Below are 22,205 nucleotides of genomic sequence, written 5' to 3'. Positions count from 1 at the left end.
ATATAAATATCTGAGGGGAGGGTGTTGAGGGAGCCAATCTCTTTTCAGTTGTGCCCAGTGACAGGACAAGAAGCAACAGGCATAAATTGAAGCACAGGAAGTTCTGCCTGAATATGAGAGGGCACTTCTTTACTGTGAAGGTGACAGAGTACTGGAACGGGTTGCCCAGAGAGGTTGTAGAGTCTCCTCTGGAGATATTCAAAACCCACCTGGATGACATCCTGCACAATGTGCTCTAGGTGATCCTGCTTGGCAGGAGGGGTTGGACTAGATGAGCTTCAGAGGTCCCTTACAACCTTGGCCATTCTGTGATTTGAGCAAATTTGCTAGGTACAGTTTTTGATGATTCCCTAACAGGGTGCAAATGGATAGAGCTGAATTTGAACCAGCTTCCACAGGCCGAGTACAGGCATGTTCTCCTAAAGAGAACCTTGATAGAGGTATAGCACAGATGAGGTTGATGCAGATCATCTTTAAGACAGCCTACAGATGGGGTTGATACTGAAGTTGCAAGTACCTATGTCTCTCTCAACTCATCCTACTCCCTCTACATCAGTTTTAAACTGTCTTTGATATTGGGAGGCATAAATCTCATGACATGAGATTACCCTGCTATGAGGAAAATAGAAAGTTTCAGTACCGTCTGTTGCATGTTGTGAACTCAGTGTAGTGTGAAAAAGGCTGGCATGTCCCGATTTCACTGAACAGATCAGATCTTAGAAGAAATTTGGTTCAAAAGTATGGTAGATGTGATCTGCCTAAGGCGGCATGGATTGCTTTTGAGTACTTGGGAACCAGTGATACTAGGCAACTGCTTTTACACATTTGTGTGATGTTCATTAAGTGAACGATCTGAACATTTCTGTGAATTTTCAGCTTATAAAAGCTCCTCAGATGAATTCAGGTAAAAATTGGTTTGATTTGTGGAAATAGTTTGTGAGAATAGTCGCACAGAAATTCAGTGCAAGACATGTAAGTAGCAAGCAGACTGTCATCAGAACTCCATTGTTAAACAACACTAAAAAGACTTTTCTTAGGTTTACATATTTTGTAAAATTTATGATATATGCAAATCTTTATTCTAGTTTGAATGTTTCTTTCTGTAAAAATATTTCTGACATGCACTTTGTTTTACTACTAGTACATAATGTTGCATTTGATGAATATGTAGTTATTTACCTGTCTTCCAGTTTTAGTATTTGTCAACTTCTTCAACAAGTATTTCTGTCAATTTCTGTCACATGACACTATCTGCAAAGTGAAGTGACTCTAATTACCAGAAAATCTGTGTAGTGTTTCATCTTGCATTTTTTTTTATATTTTTATTAAGCTACGTTAAGAAGTTCCAGATGAGAAAAACAACATGGGTAAAGAGTCTAAACATGCCTCTACCAGAATTGTTTTAATAGCATTATTCCCACATAATTCCGTTGCTCAACAACTGTTTCTGTGAATGGTGGTAATCTGTGATTATATTGCTAGTTTACAACAAAAATACATTATATTACAGCAAAAATGCATTACAGCTAGTATTAATCAAGAGAACCATTGGTTTTCAGTAGATTTTCCTGAAGCCAAATTGTGGTTTCAATGAAACAAGTTTATATTAGTAAGTACAGGCACCATAATAGTACCCTGACAGAACACCAAATAATGTTGGCCCATAGGCAGCCAGTGTCAGATGCTCTTTAAATATGCATGTTCTTCCATTCCTGATTTTCAGAGGTGTTGAATCAATAATAGCAGTAATCTGTTACTGAAAAATTGATATGGTAGAACTATTTTACTTTTAGTTATCTTTTTAAGACAATTGAAGCCTATAAACTGCTGTTTGCGTCTCCCAAAGGAAGGAAAAGATAGTATATCTATTAGTTCTTGCTCAACACTTTAACAAAGACTTTTCCCTCAAGTGGAATTCAATTTCCCTTTTATGTTTATTCGTAGTTATGGGGGGGGGGGGGCGGCGAACAAAAAAACTATTTCTACATGTTTGAGTTTTGTGAGCTATTTTTGTACATGTATGTGTCTTATATTTGAAAAGAAAAGATGCATCTAATGCAACACAAGCATATTTGAACAAAAGCATCCTCTCAATTCATTACCTGTATAATATTTTCTTGTTAGAATATATTGCTACTACTCTATTAGAATCCCTACTAGAAAATGAAACTGCTACTCTGACTTAGCAGTATAAGACTAAATCCACTTACTTTTAGACAAGTGGAAGCTAGTTGCAAGGTAAGTAGTCTTCCCTTTCAAGACACTACGGAGAACTACTCTTGCTTCCTAATGTCAGTTTAGCCTATCCTAAGTCACGTGTCTAAGATCACTGTGATATTTGGGTTTGCTTGTTGCTCACAACTGACAATCAATGAAAACCTAGACTACCTTAGACTGAGTTATACATCAGAACAGATGTACATTAGATCAGGTAAAATTGTATAAAATGAATACCATTGGCGCTAATTTCATGGCTGTGTTTTTGTTGCTTGGAAGACAGGGAGATGAAATTTACTTGGAGAGTTTCTTTCACTATGTCTTGGATCTGAAGTGATTCAATATTTTTCTTAATAATGGTAACAAGTTGAAGCATGTAATAAGTTTTGCAACAAGCAGTTGTGAGGTATCTGGAATGTGATCACTAATATCAATATTTTGAAAGGAAAAAAAAAAAAAAAGCTGATTTTGGAATAGAAACAGAATAAAAGTTGGTAGGAAAAATGACTGAGAGCTTTTTATCACAATTCCTGCTACAGGGGGAAATTACTGTTATATCTGAAATGGCATAAAAGGAAAAAAATCCAGGTGTACTAGTTAATCACATGATGGCAATAAATTACACAACTCGTGAGATAAATGATCTTAGGAAGTTTCAGGAAGACAATTCTAATTACAATAAAATGGACAAAAAGGGATGAGTTTTTCTGAAATACTTACCAATATGACTGAGCTTCATAAACACATCTTGGTGTGAAAGGAGTAAGAATAATTTATACAAAAATACATTTCTAAAAACTGCAGAAAAAAATATGTCAGCCAAAGGAGCATAACAATGATTTGAAAATTAAAAGCCATTTCAAAAGTTTAGATGGATAAAGCCATATTAAAAAATAAATAAATAAATCTTAAAAAGAGCATTAAAGACAAGATTCATACTCATTCTCAGACAGAACTACATAACTTTGTGAAATTATGAGGGTGCATATCATGTGGTCATTGTTGAGAAGAAGGAAAGTGAGAATGTCTCTTGCCTCCTTGATAAATAGAAGCCACAGAAATAGAAATCTGAGAGTATTGGGAGGACAGGGGTTAATAATTTCAGTAAACAACTACGGGAAAGAATAACAGTATTTATTGTAGTGGTTTGAGATATTGTTGGGATAAAATGAGATGAAAAACTCAAATTTGTAAGAAACAAATTTTGTTTTGGCACATTGTGGAACAGTCTGTATTTTGTTCCAGAAATGTATCTTAAATTTACTTTAAAACTTCAAAATGCCTTAGAATGGAGAATGGGTGGAGAACAAACGATGATAAATCATCTTGGATAGCCATCAGTAAATATGTTTCCAAAGGGTTTGGAATGAATTTGAACCAGTGTAAGTGTCCAGAAGTCTGTCACAGACATAACAGAAAAAAAAAGAGTGCTAAATTCTGAGATTTATACAGCAGCAAAATGGAAAATTAGATCCATCAGTTTCAGAGAAAAGTTTCTGCTTCTTCCAGATAATTCAAGGAAAGTGAGACAGGCTCTGGCCTTCTGCTTCTGATTTGTCTGATAAATTGTAAGGACCTAATTTGTCTGATAAATTATTGCAGATGACACCAAGTTAGGTGCATGTGTCGATCTGCTCAAGGGCAGGAAGGCTCTACAGGAGGATCTGGATAGGCTGGACCGATAGGCTGAGGTCAACTGTACGAAGTTCAACGAGGCCAAGTGCCGGGTCCTGCACCTGGGGTGCAATAACCCCAAGCAGAGCTGCAGGCTGGGAGATGAGTGGTTGGAAAGCTGCCTGGCAGAGAAGGACCTGGGAGTATTGGTGGATAGTCAGCTGAATATGAGCCAGCAGTGTGCTCAGGTGGCCAAGAAGGCCAACAGCATCCTGGCTTGTATAAGAAGCAGTGTGGCCAGCAGGTCTAGGGAAGTGATTGTCCCCCTGTACTCGGCTCTGGTGAGGCCACACCTTGAGTACTGTGTTCAGTTTTGGGCCCCTCACTACAAGAAGGACATCGAGGTGCTCGAAAGAGTTCAGAGAAGGGCGACGAAGCTGGTGAGGGGCCTGGAGAACAAGTCTTATGAGGAGCGGCTGCAGGAGCTGGGCTTGTTCAGCCTGGAGAAAAGGAGGCTCAGGGGCGACCTTATCGCTCTCTACAGGTACCTTAAAGGAGGCTGTAGTGAGGTGGGGGTTGGTCTATTCTCCCACATACCTGGTGACAGGATGAGGGGGCATGGGCTAAAGTTGTGCCAGGGGTGTTTTAGGTTGGATATTAGGAAGAACTTCTTTACTGAGAGGGTTGTTAGGCATTGGAACAGGCTGCCCAGGGAAGTGGTGGAGTCACCATCCCTGGAGGTCTTTAAAAGACGTTTAGATGTTGAACTTAGCGATATGGTTTAGTGGAGGACTTGTTAGTGTTAGGTCAGAGGTTGGACTCGATGATCTTGAGGTCTCTTCCAATCTAGAAATTCTGTGATTCTGTGATTCTGTGACCACCCCGATTTCTTTTCCTGAAAACACTTGTACATGATTTTTCCTTTAATAATTGTTTTTCCCTTTTATAAGATATTAAGAAGATTTAAAGGACATTTTCCAGTTAGACGAGACCATGAATAGTGAAGGGATAGTAGCTTTACTTATTCTGTAAACAAGTCTTCTCTCCTCCCTTTTCTTCAGCATCTTCACTGCATCAGGAACCTTGGCCCTGTCCCACTGCCACCACCTTTTTTTCCCTGTTCTCTTTAATTTCTCATATTTTCTCAGTCATCTATGGAATTTCTTCCTCGTCCTTCTTTTGGTCACCTATGGTGTCCTTTGTTTTCCTTTTTGTGACTCACAAGATCTCTAATTTCATGACCATCTCCCTAGTCCTCCCTTTCCTTAAGGGTCACTACAGTTCTCTCCTTTGTGTTTTTTCCCCTCTTGTATTTCAACTAGCTTTTTATTGTGCATGAAGAAAAATGAAAAAGCATTAGTTGCTACCTAACATTTTATTTTAGCAATGAACAGACTCTCCATTAATTTTACCAAAACTTTCTGTTATTTTTGATCAGAGCACAAAATATACTGATAAAATGAAAGGTCCTGCATGCCTTTTTTACCTCACTCTTTACCAGCAAGACTGACTTTCAGGAATCCAAAGTCCCAGAAACCAGGGCACAAGGGAGGAGAAAGGAAGATGTACCCTTGGTGGAAGAGAATAAAGCTAGGGAATACTTAAGCAAAGTGGACATTCATACTCCATGGGCTAACATACTTCTCTTTATCAACAGTGTTTTTAGCATTGTCATGCTCTGGATGACATGAAAGTGTCTGTGACCTCAGTTTTTTGGGAAGCCAGAAACTTCTTATGTCTTGCAAACCATGCAGGGAATCTGCTAGGGAAGATTCAGAGTAAGCAAGGTTATATAGCACACCAGTCAGTACCACTACTAATGAAATAGACTTCAGTTAAAGTGCTGACACACACAATTTTATTTTATTTTATTTTTTTATTTCTTTTTTTTTGGGGGGGGAGGGTAGGTGGGAGACAGAATAATAAAAATTTCTGTGGAAACAAATTACAGTCTTCAGCATTAGCAGGAGTTCATTTAAAACACATTTTCTGATTACTGATTTGGTAGGTGCTTTTGTAGGTCTACCATCCTGGGAACACAGACCTCTCACTGCTGGTGAGAGATTTTCTCCACCCTAGTACAACATTAGCTTTGTCTTGAAAATCCTTTCTCTCCAGTGGGCTTGAAGGATAAGTACAAGGCACTTGTTAGGGGAAATGTTTGGCACATCCCAATATCTGCCCTTTATCCAGTCAGAATGACTATGTAGATCATTCTAGCTCAGTTATAGGTACACTTCAAACCAAGAAAGAAATCCTCTATCAGAAAGGGTTAAGCCTCAAATCTGAGTCAGCCTCAAATAAATGACAGGAGGAAGTGCTTTGGAGCTAAGTAGAAATATGATTGTCAAGCCAGATCCTACCCACCTGTGTCTGGGAGCTTATGCAGTGAGGGAGGACAAAGAAGCTGCTTCCCAAGCAGTAACCGTGGCCAACTCAGGAGCGTTACCTCACCCAACCTCAGCACAGCTTCTCCATCCTCTGAGATTCCCCCTGCTTATTCCAGTCAAACTGATACAAGTAGTTTGATGCTTCATGGGGTTTTTGTTTGTTTGTTTTTTGTATGCAGTGAGGGGTATTCTCACACTTTCACGGGTTGGCCATTTGTCTTTTTGTAGAAAGCCTTGTACCCTTATGCCAAGAGGCACCTTAGGCTTGGGACATTACATCATTTTTTCTCTTCCCTTAAGAATTATTATTTGTTATTTTGCTGATTTTAGTTGAGGTTCCATTTTCCATCTGAAAAATGCCTGCAACATCCTACCAGGAGACTGTGAAAATACTTACATTTTGGTGCTATGTAGTTGCATACCAGCTGGGGAATTACTTCAAGCTGCAGAAACATAGCCTTTATACCAAGTAGCAAGGTGTTTCTTAAACATACAAACCTAGCAGTGCAAAAACCTATCAAAGATTGAGTCTGTGGCAGTCTTTAATTCCTTTTCTTCTGTTGCATATAGCCTCAGACCAGACTGAACTGAGTAACCTGTTAATCCTTTGTACGTAAACTTATTCCTCTCTGGCATTGTTCCACAGAGGTCACTGATTATATTTAGCATTGTTCAGATGAAGTTTAGCAGACCTTCAAAAAGAACATAGTTGGCACATGATTTTGAACCCAAGACATCAGGAAAACATTATTATTTTGTTAGATAGGCAGTAATGGTATGCAATTTTAATTTACAAATGTGCTAATTTGCCACTCTACATTGCAGCCAGACACTTAAAATCTGGAATACTGAAAATAAATGATAGGATAGTGATCTGGAAACCAGTGTTTATGTGTCTTTTTCACACTTACCCTGTTCTTAGGTCCTACAGTTTTCTATGTATTCAAAGCCCATAAGAACAGTGCATTGACTGTATTGAATTTCTGCTTTCAGAAACTTAGGTGCAGTTAGCTTGTGTAAAGATTATGCATTACAATGCCTGTTTAGGAAGACTTGTCTTCTTTACTATAATTTTATAATATGAAAAAAAAAAAAAAATGGTGCATTTAGATATGAACTAGCTTGTAGCTAACAAATTTGATTAAGCAATGAACTTAGTTTTGTTTGCACATCTTGACAACAACTGACAAAGTGAACATATAAAACATTTCTCTTAAGTATGTAAGCTGAAAAATGTCATAGAAAAGTAAGCATCTGAAATATACCCTAAAATGACTGACAGTATGCTCAGAATTTCTACCTAAATGAACAAATAAGATGCTTGAGAGCTCACTCAGCAATTTTGTGATCGATTACCAGGAATGGGTACCTATTTAGTCAGCACTGACAATTTCTCAAGTGGAAACAAACAAAAAAACAAACAAACGATCAAAAAACTATGGCTTTAGCATGTTCCTCCAAAATATGTAAAGTTAAAAATTTATCCTTGAGGAAAATTGGTGCCATGTACACTTAAGGCACAGTGAGCAATCATTGCATCCACTATTTTTCACAATCTACAGACTACAAAATAATAAAGTATGATTTTTTCTTTTTCCTGGTAGATGTCCGTAGAAGAACAATTTATGAATACCATAGGGTGGAACTGCAGATGTCAAAGATCACCAACCTGTCAGCTGTTGAAATGATACCTCTTCCAAGTAAGTAAAACAAAACATAGGCAGCACATGGGCAGAAGCCATATCTGGGGGCAACCTCATTTACAACACACACACAATTTAAAGTATTTTGTTTTATCTGTGAACTTGGAGTTGTGGACAGATTCATTTACCCACTCTCAAATTTATTCCCGTCTGGATGATGCATTATCTAATGCATCTTCATGTATCACAAGTTATAGTTTATAGTTTATAGGCATATAGCTCCCTGTAGGTTATGAATGAAATCTGTGTCAAATCATTTTTTTCAGAAGAATGCTTATATTTGTTTCCTCAATAAAAAAATAACATTTTTTCATGCTTGCAAAGCAAACACAAATACTTCTGTGTACTGTGCATCCCTTCTCAAAGAAACATCCCCAAATGCATTTTGCAATTCATTTATTATTATTTTTTTTGTCCAAGGTAAAACTACATTGTTTAGAAATATCTGGGTTCAAACCACCAGTTATAGTATTGTGAAAAAATAAAAAATATAAAATAAAATGGAAACAGCCTTTTTCCTGTTTTCTAATCCAGTTACAGTCCTTGCACACTTTCCTGCCAGTCTTAGTATTTGTGTAGGTCTGAACGTTAAAAACACCCAGGAACTCTGGAGCCAGAGAACAAAGATTTAAGGAAATACTATGCAGAAAGATATAACAAAACAAACAAACAAACAAAAAAAAGGCAGTGAAGTTGAAAGAGCTGTTGTGGAAATGAGATTATATTTACAAATGGAATACAAATGAAATCCTACAAATAGAATGTACCTCTGTGCATATGGTTGTGCATTGCATTGTAATAGGTTGGGTTTAGTGTGTTATTTTGATCATCTTACAACCTACTCATTCCCTAAATATATACTATCTGAAGATGTATCCTTTTCTTATACCTTTTGTGAGATTAATGTAGTAATTTCTGTTTATATATCTGCTTCCTAGCTTGTCTCCAGTTCAACAGCTGTGGTCCTTGTGTCACTGCCCAGATTGGCTTCAACTGCAGTTGGTGCAGTAAACTCCAAAGGTAAAGAGTATTTATTTATTTATCTTTGATATGGGTATATAGATGTGATCAAAGGATATCCAAAAATATTTCCAATAGGTTACTCAGTACAGGGGGATGTTATGTTTTATATACATGCATTTACATGGATATACACCTCAGTTGAAGTGTGGCTAGTGATCACGTTGTCCCGTTTCATTTCAGCAAAGAAATTAAGCAACAAAGGTCAAAGCAGTTGTCTTAGGAGTTAAGCCCTTGTTCCTATTTCCTTAACCCCACTTTAAAATTCTTTTGAAGGACTCCACATGAAGTAGAAATCAGAATAAAATTCATGTTTTCTACCTGCTTTATCTATTGCTTTATCAAAAATAATGTAACCATAAGAGGTATGGGGTGGCAATGTAACTATAAAAACATGCTTGTTCTCTTCACAGTAGGAAGACTGACACATCCAGGGACTCAGATTCTTTTCTCTTTTAACTTCTCATCATACTTAGTGGTCACATTGGGTGTCTTCAGCCTCTCACTGCCACATTTTATGACAAGGTGACCCACTTGTTGAGGGAAAGACTGTGGATTTTGTCTACCTAGACTTCAGTAAAGCTTTTGGCACTGTTTCCCACAGCATTCTCCTGGAGAAACTGGCTGCTCATGGCTTGGTCAGGCATATGCTTCACTGGGTAAAAAGACGCAAATTGTGGTGAATGGAGTTAAATCCAGTTGGAAGCTGGTCTACTGGGACACTAGAGGTGTCCCCCAGGGCTCAGTACTGGAGGCAGTTCTCTTCAACATCTATATCAATGATCTGAATGAGGGGATCAAGTGAACCCTCAGTTTATAAATGACACCAAGTTAGGTGCAAGTGTTGATCCTCCCAAGGGTGGGAGGGTTCTGCAGAAGGATCTGGGTAGGCAGAACAATGGGCTGAGGCCAACTGTATGAGGATTAACAAGGCTAACCTTGTCCTTCACTTGAGGCACAATAACCTTATGCAGTGCTACAGGCTGGGGCTGTAAAGTGGATGGAAAGTTGCACAGCAGAAAAGGACCTGGAAGTATTGGTCAATAATATGACCAATATGACCACCTGAGCACCCTGCTGGCTGAATATGAGCCAGCAGAGTGCTCAGGTGGGCAAAAAAGCCAACAACATCCTGGCTACTATCAGTAGTAGTGTGGCCAGCAGGACTAGGAAAGTGATTGTTCCTCTGTACTCATCTCTGGTGAGGTCACACCTTGATTACACCTGTGTTCAGCTTTGGGCCCCACACTACAAGGACATTGAGGTACTTGAGCATGCCAAGAGAAGGGCAATGAAGCTGGTGAAGGGTCTAGAGAACAAGTCTTATGAGGAGCAGGTGACGCAGATGGGGTTATTTGGCCTAGAGAAAAGAAGGCTCAGGGGAGACCATATCATTCTCTGCAATTACCTTAAAGGAGGTTGTAGTAAGGTGGGGTTTGATCTCTTCTCCCAAGTAGCAAGCAATGGGACAAGAGGAAATGGCCTCAAGTTGCACCAGGAGAGATTTAGTTTGGGTATTAGGAGAAATTTCTTTACTGAAAGGGTTGTGCTGCATTGGAACAGGCTTCCCAGGGAAATAGTCGAATCACCATCCCGTGAGGTATTTAAAAGATATGTAATGTGGTGTTTAGTGATATAGGTTAGTGGTAGACTTGGTAGTCCTAGGTTAATGGTTAGACATGATGATCTTAGAGCTCTTTTCCAACCTAAATGGCTCTATGATTCACAAGGACAGTCAAGTCAGTAGTACAAATGATTTAGACTGTGCAGAAGCTGGAGCAAAGACAGTAAAATGGCAATTCCACAGCTGTAGCCTTTACAAAAAAAGTTCTTCTGTTACTGACTTTCATTGATCTTCATGAAATGAATCTTCATAGTATGAATTTATTTTACACTGGTTCTCTGACACAAAATGCAGTATCATAATGGCTATGTATCATTGTGTTTTTCAACCCCAGTGACTAGGTTCAGAAATCTTATGTATAAAGTGTATGTGTAATGAAAGGAGAAAAAGGCTATTAGCATTCTAAAATACTGTAATGATTTGATACCATGTTGAAGAACTGAAAAATAGATGATGAACCATATATTAAGACCTTGGGGTCACTTTTATTATGTTTTCTTAAGCTTCAGCTCTCACAATAAGTAATTTGATAAGTCACTCTTGTTCTCAGTGTTTTGCAAAAAGCTCTTTTGTATGGAATCGAAGCTGAAGGTGCAAAACATATCAAACGTCTTCAAGAATAAGGATAGTTGTAGAGAACCTTCCCAAGCAAGTATGAATAGATCTTGTTTACTTTATCAGTTTCTTGTTTTCATGTGTTGCTTGGTTCTCCTTCAATTAATAAATGTTGTAGCACTATCTGTTAGAAGAGTCTGTTACTTTGTAGCCAGTGTTCTCATTTCTGTTTAGATAAATTTATTTATAGCAAGTAAATATGAAGAGATAATAAGGTTCAGACCTCTTATGAAGATCTGTCGAACCCTGAGATCCTTTGTTTTCTTCTGTAGTTTCTGAAGAACTGATTTTCCCAAGTTCTGGAATTACTGTTTTGTTCACTGTGGAGAACAGAAAGGGTTTTATACTTCACCATTAGTAGGACGCAACATGAAGCATGTAGTTGCACTTTTTCCTTCCATATGGTCAGATGAATTTGTGACTACCCACTCATAATTGGCAAAATGCAATTTGCTCCTGAAAAACATACAGTCTCAACACATCTATTTCTATTCAATTAAAGTCCACATGAAAAAAAGTCTTGCTCTTTTTTCCCTGTGAAGATCACACAGCAATCAAAGATGAACCTACTGTGAAGGAGCCTTGCTCTGTTTCCCAAAAACAGTCAGCTCCACACTGCAGCACTGTTGTACCTTTGATGATATGCAGCAGATAGACTGAACAGCTTTATTGCTGTTAATTATACCATTACTAACTGTATTGAGACTGTAATTTCATGCAGGCTGTGTTCAGACATCATTTGACCAGCAGCAAAAGCAGGAACTGGTATTAATTTTTTTTATTTTTTTTTTTAAGTATAGATCCAGAAAAGCAAACTAAGATTATGCATCTGCACAGAAATTGTAGTAGTTTAAAAACAGTCATATTGTCCAATTTATTTCTATAAGGATGAGTGAAAGTAGGCTTGGCTTGAGCAAATGCAGGAATGTGTTTAGAATCGTAAAATAATTCATAAATATTGGAAGAATCTGCTAGAGGTCATCCAGTCCAACAACCTGCTCAAATCTGGGTCAGCTGTGAGCTCAGACCAGTTTGCTCAATACTTGAATTAGCTGGATCTTGAAAACCTTTAAGGATGATCCCCTGAGCACCTTATTTTTACACTAGATATTACACCTTATTTTTAAAACTCTTATTTTCTACACCAATATGGCTGTGGTAACAATGCCTGTCTCAGGCCCTGTTGCCTTCCTTGTCCTATAGAAAGCTCTGAGTTCCTTCATCACAGTGGTTCTGCTTTTTCTGTATCACTGCTCCTCAGTTACCAGCCTAGACTAAATTTCCCTAGATTTTATTTTCTGTTGTGATAAACATTGTTCTTCTGCAGCTGAATAAAATCTACTTGGAAAAACAAGGGCAAAGCACTACATGAAGTATCAACTTAGACATTTCAGAAGTGCCTAGTGAAGAAAGAATATTAATATTTACACTTTACAGTGAGTACTAGGAGGGGTTTTTGAATAAGCAGAAGTGGATGTTTAGGAGTAATGCCCAAGTAGTGCTTCTGGGCTGCAGAGTAGGGAATGATGTCGCTGGCTGGACACATTGGTCTGGGAAGTGAGAAACCAAAGGCCTCTTTTCTCATAGGCAAAGCCCAGAGGGAATGGCATCTAGCCTTGGGTGCAAAAGCCTGAAGAAATTGTTGAACATGGTACTGGAAGGTTCCAGTGTGGCAGTACCCTACTAATTGATCAATTTGGTCCACTTTCTGCAGCAGGAGAGGGCCTGCTTGACATTGAGGAGACTGACACAGTAATGAGGCTCACGTGACTGTAACAGACAGTGATGCTCCTCCTGCAAAGCTGCAGTAGCACTTTGGTACTCTAAAAAGAGAACTACCAGAGAAGATCGTCTTCCATGTGATAACATGGAAGCATGTATCCGATGGGAAACAACTCTACTTATTCTACAACCCTTTTTTCTCAACAAGTTATGATCCCATTTATCCAGAGCAACTGTGCTACTGAGAACAGCATCTTGTATCTTTTTTTCTTTGCACAAAATTTAAAACACATATTGAATAATTCACACAATCAAGTACAGTAGTTGGAAAAATAGAAAATGTTCAAAAAAACAATATCTGAACAAGGAAAATTGACACGAGAGTCATTGCAGAATAACTGCACTCCCCCATGTGGGCAATCTGTATTGGAATGAAAATAATTTTATTCTGCAACACAGTAGATTGTTTCCTACCTGTGACTTGAGTCCAACTTCAGTGCATGCTCTTCAGTCTTTATGGGTATAGGTTATCCTTAAAGGTATTTCAGAGCAAAAACCTCTATTCCTGTTGCTCACTACAAGCTTGAATAATGGTTTTACTTTTCATAACGGATCATCAAACTATCCACTCTGAAATCTAACATAAAGTATGTCATATAGTTCCATTATAACTGAAGAGAAGGTACTTCATTTTCATATGACTTCAGCAGATGGAGAATTCTCCTAGAAGATTTTTTTTCTTTTTTTGAACCATGTAGAAGAGGGAGAACTGTTCCATACATAAAAGAAACTAAATATAAATATGGAAGATAAGATAGATCCAAATATAGCAGAAAGCTCTGAAACTATGTCTATAAAACATCAGAAAAACTTAGCATCTGTCTCATGTGGCTGAAACTTGGATTACTTTTACCCTTTTACCTATAAGTGCCCACCATGCAGAAACTGAATGAATTCATTAATGTTAGATCTGTTCCCACGACTCTGAGCATATGCACAATTTCCAAGGATTCCTGAAATTTTAAGACAATCTTGAATTAAAAAGATGAGAGAATCCCATTTCTGATACATTTCCCTTTAATGCTGAATGCTAAAAACAGCAGTGGGTCTGTAAACCAAAATGTTACTGCTTTTCTTTATGAAATGTGTTCTGAGCAAAGTGAAAAATCACAAATGTCAGGAAATAGCAACAATAGTGAGATTTAAGTCTCAATATTTCTAAATTTTTTTATGTCAATCACTGCTCCCATCTAAGCAGAAAATAAAGAGGTAGGTTATTTTGTATTCTGTACTGATTACCTGAAAAGCATGGAAGGGAAAATCTTTAGGCACTTGCCATTCTTAAGAAAACATTTAACAGTTGAAATATGAAGTGACAGTTTCCCACAGTGGCCTTAAGTAATAGAAATTTTAAAAATTGTTGCCTTTTTTTCTGAACTTCTAGGAAAGATTGAAATGTCTTGTTTATTTATTCTTCTTTGAGAAATACATTGGAAACATATTCAGTTAACTTTTAAATCTGACTTTATACCTGGAAATCTTTAATATCAGGAAAAGGAAAAAAAAATCTTGAATCAAGTATTGTAATATAATTTATAATCTTATGTAAACTAAAGTATTTATTGGGCTAGTAAAATACTATCCATATAGAATTACAATAGCATAAAAATTAATATTATACAATCTGACTACATGAAACACCTGATTTAGAAAAAAAGTCATTATATATAAATAAGAAGCACTGACTGTACACATAGCTTGCTGTTAAATATCTACCTTCTTCTCATCTTTATTTGATAGCTGGCATTGTAACCAAGGTTGTAGATTCCATTACGGAACAGGGAAAGGCAGTGGACAAGATCAGAACTAAAAATACTCATCAGATGAGAAAACAGATGTATTATCTTAATCATGCAGTGAACATTTAATACATATCTTTTGTTATGATGTGCTTTGGTATAAGCCCCTTAGGTTATTTTACTAAAACTATGAAGCTCTGTAATAACAAATAAACAAAAATGAAATCTAGAAGTTTTTAACTTAGATGTTATAAACACAGTCTTCAAAAGTTCTTGAAGTTCTTATGCAATGAAATTACAGTGAAAGCATAAAACTGAAATTACTGTTGGTTTGATGGATGAAGACCATCATCCCTGGACTTTGTAGTGCAAGGTGTCAAAACACTTTGTACTGTGTAGGGAAGGAAGTTTTACTTCATCAGTGTGAAAAATCTTTCTACTCCTGTTTCTATTTTCTTGTGCTACCATTTGGAGAGCTCAATTTTCATTGAAATGCTCACTTTTAAATAGTTTCTGTTTTTAAATATTTGAGGGTTTAATTTTCCTTGTTTGTTTGCTTCAGGGTTGCATATTCCAATTCCAAATTAAAAGACGGGGAGAAGACTTGCTGATTGTTATTCAAGCTGGTTTTATTCCATCACCATTTAACTGACAGTACCATGCTGTTATTACAAAATTGTCCACAGTATTAGCCATTGAATTACAGAAGAAAAAAAAAATTGTATGGATTAAGTAAACCACCAGAGGGAGCATATATAATCCAATCAGTGTAATAGATTCATATACAAATGACAGGGAAAATCTCATTTTAAATGCTTTAGAAGGGCTAGAGATTTAAAATATAGTGTGTTCTGCAAAATGTATTCCACTCTATCAGTGTATATAACTTCATGAATTTGCTGATTATACTGCTGCTTCAGGCAAAGTAAAAGAAATGTGCCCAGACTATCTGTCTCTAGAATGTGTATTCCACCAACAACATTTCTCTATGCTGGAGTGGTTTTATATGAAAATATGTCAGTCCTAACACTTGTGTCTTAACAAGAGGTTTGTTGAATTAGATCAAATCTAGCCCATGATAATGAGAAGTAATGTCAGTACTATTTTTCTAACTTGAATACTGTTTCTTTCCTGATTATGGAGCAGACAGAAATTCTCTGTAGAAATTCTGGCCTTTCATCAGTCTGCTCTGTTTAAAATGCCATATTTTTTCTTCTGTTGTAAAAGTTGTGTTGAGACAGCAATAGGTCATTTTTGTCAAGTGCAACAAATATATCAAGAATGAATGTGTAGATTTGTCAGCACTGATACATTACTGATAAGAATGGTAAGATAACTAAATCTATACTTTATTTAGCAGAAAATTCCTCCACACCCAACTTCTTCAAATCATTTTCAAGCTGCTCTTTCTTAATTTGACAAGCTAATTTGAACACATGATCTGCACAAATCTGTTAGGAAATTAGCATTCAATAAATGAGAATTTTATATGCATGGGAAGCCTGATGGGAGCAAAGCAAGAAAAGAAACTGCCAGAGAAGTGCTTAATGAACAAAGTATTTTCTTAAAGCAGAGTGATATTAGTGATGGTATTGTTTGAAACACAGAGAAGGAAGCCTCACAAGATCTTAGATCTTCTCAAGTGGGATAGCAATACTATTTTTAACACAGTATAAACTTCAGTGAGACTGAAATCTAACTTCCATTATGGAACATAGAGGATCATGAGTTCTTAACGTATTTTTATGGAAAGTTAGCCTGTATCATAGTGAACTAGCTTTTCATTGAAATTCATACATCCGTACACAGATAAATATCAAATAAATGCCTTTTTACAAGTTGGACAAGATTGTGGGAATTGTTAGTAGCTAGATTCCATGGAATTATTGTGGAATTTCTGTAATTCTTCTTGATCTTCTTGATTGTGTGGTACTATTCCTATGATTAATACAAATAAAATGTTCAATCTTGGAACCCAGAACTGCAGCAAAGGTGCAGTAGCCCTTGTAGGCCTGTGACATATTACAGCAACAACAGCCAGTGCACTAGATACACTGTAGAACTCTGTAGAGTTGAATCATCCCCCAGCCAAATCTGTCTCTTGTAGGTCTGTCAAATATCTCACATTCTTAAGGTGTCTCATAATAGACACAGAAAGGAGTTATCAAAGATAAAGAGGACAGTTAAGTATTTAAATCCCATTTAGACAAGGGGAAGCAGACATCCAGCTGTTATTTACACCTTTGAAAGTATTTACTTTTCCTGATTTGCTTGGAAGGAGGATCACAAATTTGTATTTAATTTCCATGTTTAATTTCGAAGACACGCAAGATAAAATAGTGGAAAAACACCAAATAGATAGGTAGATAGCACAGCTCTTTTCTGTATAAACTTCTTTTACTATTCTTTTATACACTAGTACCCTTTTATTCCTCACTTATTGTATTGGAATAATAAGAAAAAAAAAAAAAAACACTTTGTCTTTAATGAACCATTCATATCTAGGACTGCAATTTCCTTATCAGCTGTAAATCTTTGAAATCTCAGTAAAGTTGCCTAACTCTAGGGTACTTTATAAAACATAGGTGAATGTACTGTTGTGGAAGCCTTCATTTTGCTTTCCTTCATATAAACATCCTACCTACTGTATTACTATCTATAGAGAAATCTAATGTCTTCTGCCAATTTTGTGGCTTTCACTTATTATTAGAAAATGCTCTCATTACAAGGGAATTAAATAAAACAAACATTTAAATAAATTATGTATTTTAATGGAAATTTTTTGCACATTTTTTTTCTTTTTCTTTACTTTTTATTTTCACTGAAATATATTGCGGAATGGCAGTCCCAGTTAGATTTGTTTAATGGTCAGTTCTGTGGTCATACAGATACAGTCACTTGTACAGATGTAACTACATCTTCCCATACCAAATATTTTTTGATGTAGATTTTCTAGCAAATTAAAAAGAGTCTGGGATGTGAAGCTTCCTGAGCATTAGAAATTCAGTGTTTGAGCAATTAAATAGTTATGATGTTCCTTGACGTGATTTTAATCCATCCCCAGGAGCATTGTCCAGAACAGTGCCTAGGAACACTGTAGGAGTTGGAATATTCCAGTGATTATTCCCAGTTAGTTGGCAGTTTATATGCAGTCTCCTTCTTTTCAAGGTTGAGAGAGTTTTCTTGTTAGGGCTTGGGCCATCCTGTGCCAGTAGTCTTCAGTGCCAAGGAGCATTTCTAAGCATGTTTACTTTGCTAGTGTAGAAGGAGCCAAAATGATCACAACAGCTTTAACTTCTTTCCAGAGGCACTAATCTCATGGCTGTACTCCTAAATATAACTTGAGCATCACTGAAGTCATATTTGTCTAATAGTCTCCTAGGTATCTCTCTTTAATGAAGGGCCATAAATTAAGTCTCTTTTTGTAAGCATAATACTTTAAATTTTACATATTCCTATACATGTATCCCTATGTAATATTGCCAGAAATTTTACTTTAGGCAAACTTGAAATCTGCATGTCTCTTCATGAAATTTGGATAATCTAAGTTTAAGAACAGCTAAGGAAAACTGTTCAATTTTTCAACAAGCAGCTGTGGCTTAATATATGCTTGTCTGGTTTTCAGAAAATTTGGGCTTAACTCTTGTTTCTCTTATGGAATTCTGTGTTATCTCAACTGAATCATTTAACTCTCCTATGCTCCATATACTCAACTCTAAAGTGGAAAAGGAAATATTTCCCCAAAGGTGACATTCATATTTTTGTTTTAAAAGGAAAAAAAAAAAACACTTATGGATGATGTCCATATAAAACTTTATAGTTTGCAAAACACAGTTTGCCACTCCTTTTTATTTATTTAACCAGAATGAAATCTAACAATTAATGTTGAGGGAGGGGGAACATAAGATCTTCATGGGAGCATCCACCCTAAAATTAAAGAGAGAATTTTGATGAGCAATGCCAACACATCATCATTCTCTACTAACTTTTGTTGCAATTACCTCTTTGGTCATACATAAATGCACAAATTCAAAGGCAGCAGAGAATGTAATCTAATATCAGATACTAGTATCTCCTTCCCAGAGATTTGATTGTTATTATTTTCTGCTGATTCTGTTGGAAAATCTGATATCATAATCTCGAAAATTTGACTCTAGGCTCTTCTTACAGTCTCTTTTACCTTGTAGTTTTTCAAAGCAGAGCCTTTAGCAAAAGCTTCCATTTTAATCTTTATCTGCTTTTCAGCATGTTTCCTTTGTTGTTTTAAGTGACAGTAAGATTATAGAAAACATTCTCTTATTCTTCTTTAATCAGAACTCTGACAACTCCCACTTTAACTAGGATTTTTTCTTTTCTTTCTATTTGAATTGAAAATAAAACTTACCTCATTTAACCCACTTTCGTTCTTAGGCTCTTCCAGCAGCAAGAATTTCCAGTGGGAGTCCTTATTTTTACTGCCTATTCAAATGTTGTGTCTGAGTTACAAATATTGACTCTCACCCGTGTTCAATCTCTTGATGAACTATAAAAGACATTTTTTTATAAAGTAAAAAAAAAAAAAATGTTCAAACATCTTTTCACTTCTCTGTTTACACGACATTGCAGAATATGTAACTATTTCCTCGGAGAAATTTTCTCTCTATATATAAAGTTGTGGAACAATCATCATGTTCTAGGTTGCCTGCATGGATGTGTGCCGCTAATATCTGATTATCTTCATCAATCACCTGCATGTTGTAAATTTTGAGGTATGCAACCTTAAGACAATCATGGTGCTACAGACACGGATATTCTGCATTACACATTAATTCTGCTTTAGCAATTTTATTTAATTTTGTCATAAGCCTTAATATAGTACAGTCTGTTTGTAGTAGTATTTAAAATCCTTATATTAAGCATGTCATCTTAGCTGTTCAAGAGAAGACCTTACAACAGAGTAGGAGCAAATCCTCTTCTAACTATTCAAAAAGTCATCCTTTTCAGAAATAAAGTTTAATTAAGCAATATGTTCAAGTATAGGATAAATACAGACAACACATTTATGCTTGAATTTAGATAGATGGTCAGAAGTATTGAGCTAGCTGATAATTGTAAATACCATACAAATACCATATAAATTTATACCACAGACACTCACAGTGACACTTCAACTTCATAAGGACATTGAGCTGTGATAAAGTTCTGAATTTCTGTTGAGACAGTGGAAAATAATAAAGGGAGGAAAGGACAATCTTTTCCCAGGTATCACAGTGTGACAAGAAAGTGATATTCAAAAGATGGAGGAATCAAGATGGAGCATTTTTTTGTGGGGGAATGGGAGGCAAAGCTAGATTGAGCACAAACATAATTCTTGATACATTTCTTTCTCAAAAAACACTAAAGGTTTTATTTTTCACTCAGACTGACACTAAGACCAAGGCTTCCAGTGTTTTATTTTGCTTCCTATCTCCCTCAGCCTGTGAAGAAATTCCACTTTAAAATATACTAATTCTTCTTATAAGCAACTCAAACAATGTAGCTAGTATCATCAACTCTTCCTTACATGAAATGACCATGAAGGAAACTTAATGGTTTAAGGCAGAAAAGAGTTCTTTCTGTTCAATTTTCTACTTAATTTTCCACATAAACATTTTATTTAGAGGCATCAATAAGTATTTTAACTGACTTGAATGATTATATGGTATTTAAGAAATCATGTCAAATTTCTGGGATGCCCTTCTGTTCCTAGGGAAAAAAAAAAAAAAAAGAAGAACAGGGAACAGTAGGCTTAAAAGGGCATGAGGGCACATGTTGTGCATTTTAACACCCATGATTCTGTCTTACCAGCTCAACCTGGTGAAATGATTTTTCCATACAGACTTTGTCCTTTCCTTGCCAATAATTTTCCATTATGTTTTCAGCTTCTATAAGTTAAACTTTGCTGAGATAAACCCTTCTGTATAAAGGGTACCTGATTTATTATTAATCCTCTTCAAAGAGAAAAAGCACAGAAGTTTGGGTTATGCACTAAATGGACACTTCTTGACATTTAAATATGCTCTGCCAAATAAAGGTAAATGGCATCTGGTAGGACTGATGACATCACCATCACCTTTCTAGCTATGTACAGTCAATAGAAAGGATTCCGACATCGTTTTTGTTACCCCGACTCAGCTGCATTAATCATCACTGTTAGACATGCGAAAACTTTAATTTTTCCTTTGCTCTCTGAATCAGTATTCCCAAATTCCACACAAATCCTGGAATTCCTTATATTTAATGAATGTCCCTATTCTCATTTCCTAGAACATCTTTGTTATTGCTTTGCCAGGAGCAGATTTGGGTCATCGCTTGAAAATTAAGTTGTTATAAAAAGGCCATGTTGACAGATGGCATAAATGGCATAGCTAATCAAATCTGCTCCAACATTTTAATGGCAACAGGGAATTATCACTGTGCTACTAAATGAAGTTCTTAAAAATGCAGTCAGTAGAGCTGGTTGTGCACTGAAATTACAGTTCCCAGAATTCTAACTCAATGACACAGCAATGATGGTATTGGCTGTGGTTGACATATGCCTCAAAGGAAGTTCACAAACAGATTTACCTGGAGCCCAGCACATATATTTCCTGAAAAAGCTGCTTTCTGACAATACTCTTTGGACTCACCATTGCTTCTATAGCAAATGATGAATAGTGCCCAGGGTTTAATATGTTTTTGTTTCAAATAGATTAATCTGAAAAGTGTTTGTAAACCCAAGTGACTTGTTAAGGTTGTTTACATTCCATTTATTACTATAAAAATGTTTCTGTTGCACCATTCTTCCAAAGTGGACCCTGTTTCCCATATTTAGTTGAAGTAGGGTAGCATTTGACATGTCTTGACATCTTTCATTACATTGAGAACCAAAAATTACCTAAGGTAAGGAAACCGTACTAATTGCCTTACTTGATTGCTTATTCTTGTCAAAAGGCAGCGAGAAAGTTATTTGCTGTACAATCAGATATGTTATGGCCATGGATGCCAAAAGATATCATTTGGATATGTGAAGAAAATTTAAAAACCCTAACTGGGGAGAACTGCTTTAAAAGCAGGCCATGATGGTCTAGTTATTTACTTGAAATTTTGATAATGCTTTCAATTTTTAACACTATTTCATGTCTAGGAAACTCTAAGTTATCGTATAAACACAAGGGAATCATTATATTTGTGTTACAAGTTACTTTAAAATTTCTTTGTCACATACTGCAAACGAGAAAAGGATATTGCAAACAGGTTATTGATATCACCTAATTTGATAAGAAATATGCATGCAACTTAAATTGTCTACAGCTACTTAGGACATAGAAGCAGCTCTAGTATTCTCAAATTGTCATGAGCACTGTTCAGAGGATCTGTTATCTAAACTCATGAACATTGATTTCATAGTAATATGTATATCTCAGTGTCTCAGATCACCTTGCCTGATAAAAACAGTGACTGGTTCATTACATTTTTTGTAGATTTGCATTTTCCTGGCTAA

The 22,205-nt window shown here is 36.3% G+C and overlaps 1 protein-coding gene across 2 annotated transcripts in view; it reads left to right on the top strand.

Moving 5' to 3' along the window:
* Nucleotides 1–22,205, top strand: part of PLXDC2 (plexin domain containing 2) — a 269,513-nt gene that overhangs the window by 216,352 nt on the left and 30,956 nt on the right. For both annotated transcript variants that reach the window (XM_084511952.1, XM_084511953.1), the window contains exons 8-9: nt 7,826–7,921; nt 8,863–8,944. In XM_084511952.1, the coding sequence (XP_084368078.1) occupies nt 7,826–7,921; nt 8,863–8,944 (178 nt within the window). The remainder of the gene's footprint in view (nt 1–7,825; nt 7,922–8,862; nt 8,945–22,205) is intronic.

Source organism: Aythya ferina, assembly GCF_964211825.1.
Source record: "Aythya ferina genome assembly, chromosome: 2".
In the NCBI taxonomy this organism is placed as follows: Eukaryota; Metazoa; Chordata; class Aves; order Anseriformes; family Anatidae; genus Aythya; species Aythya ferina.
Note: the sequence above shows the minus strand (reverse complement) of the source record. Positions and strands in the feature narration are given on the sequence as shown.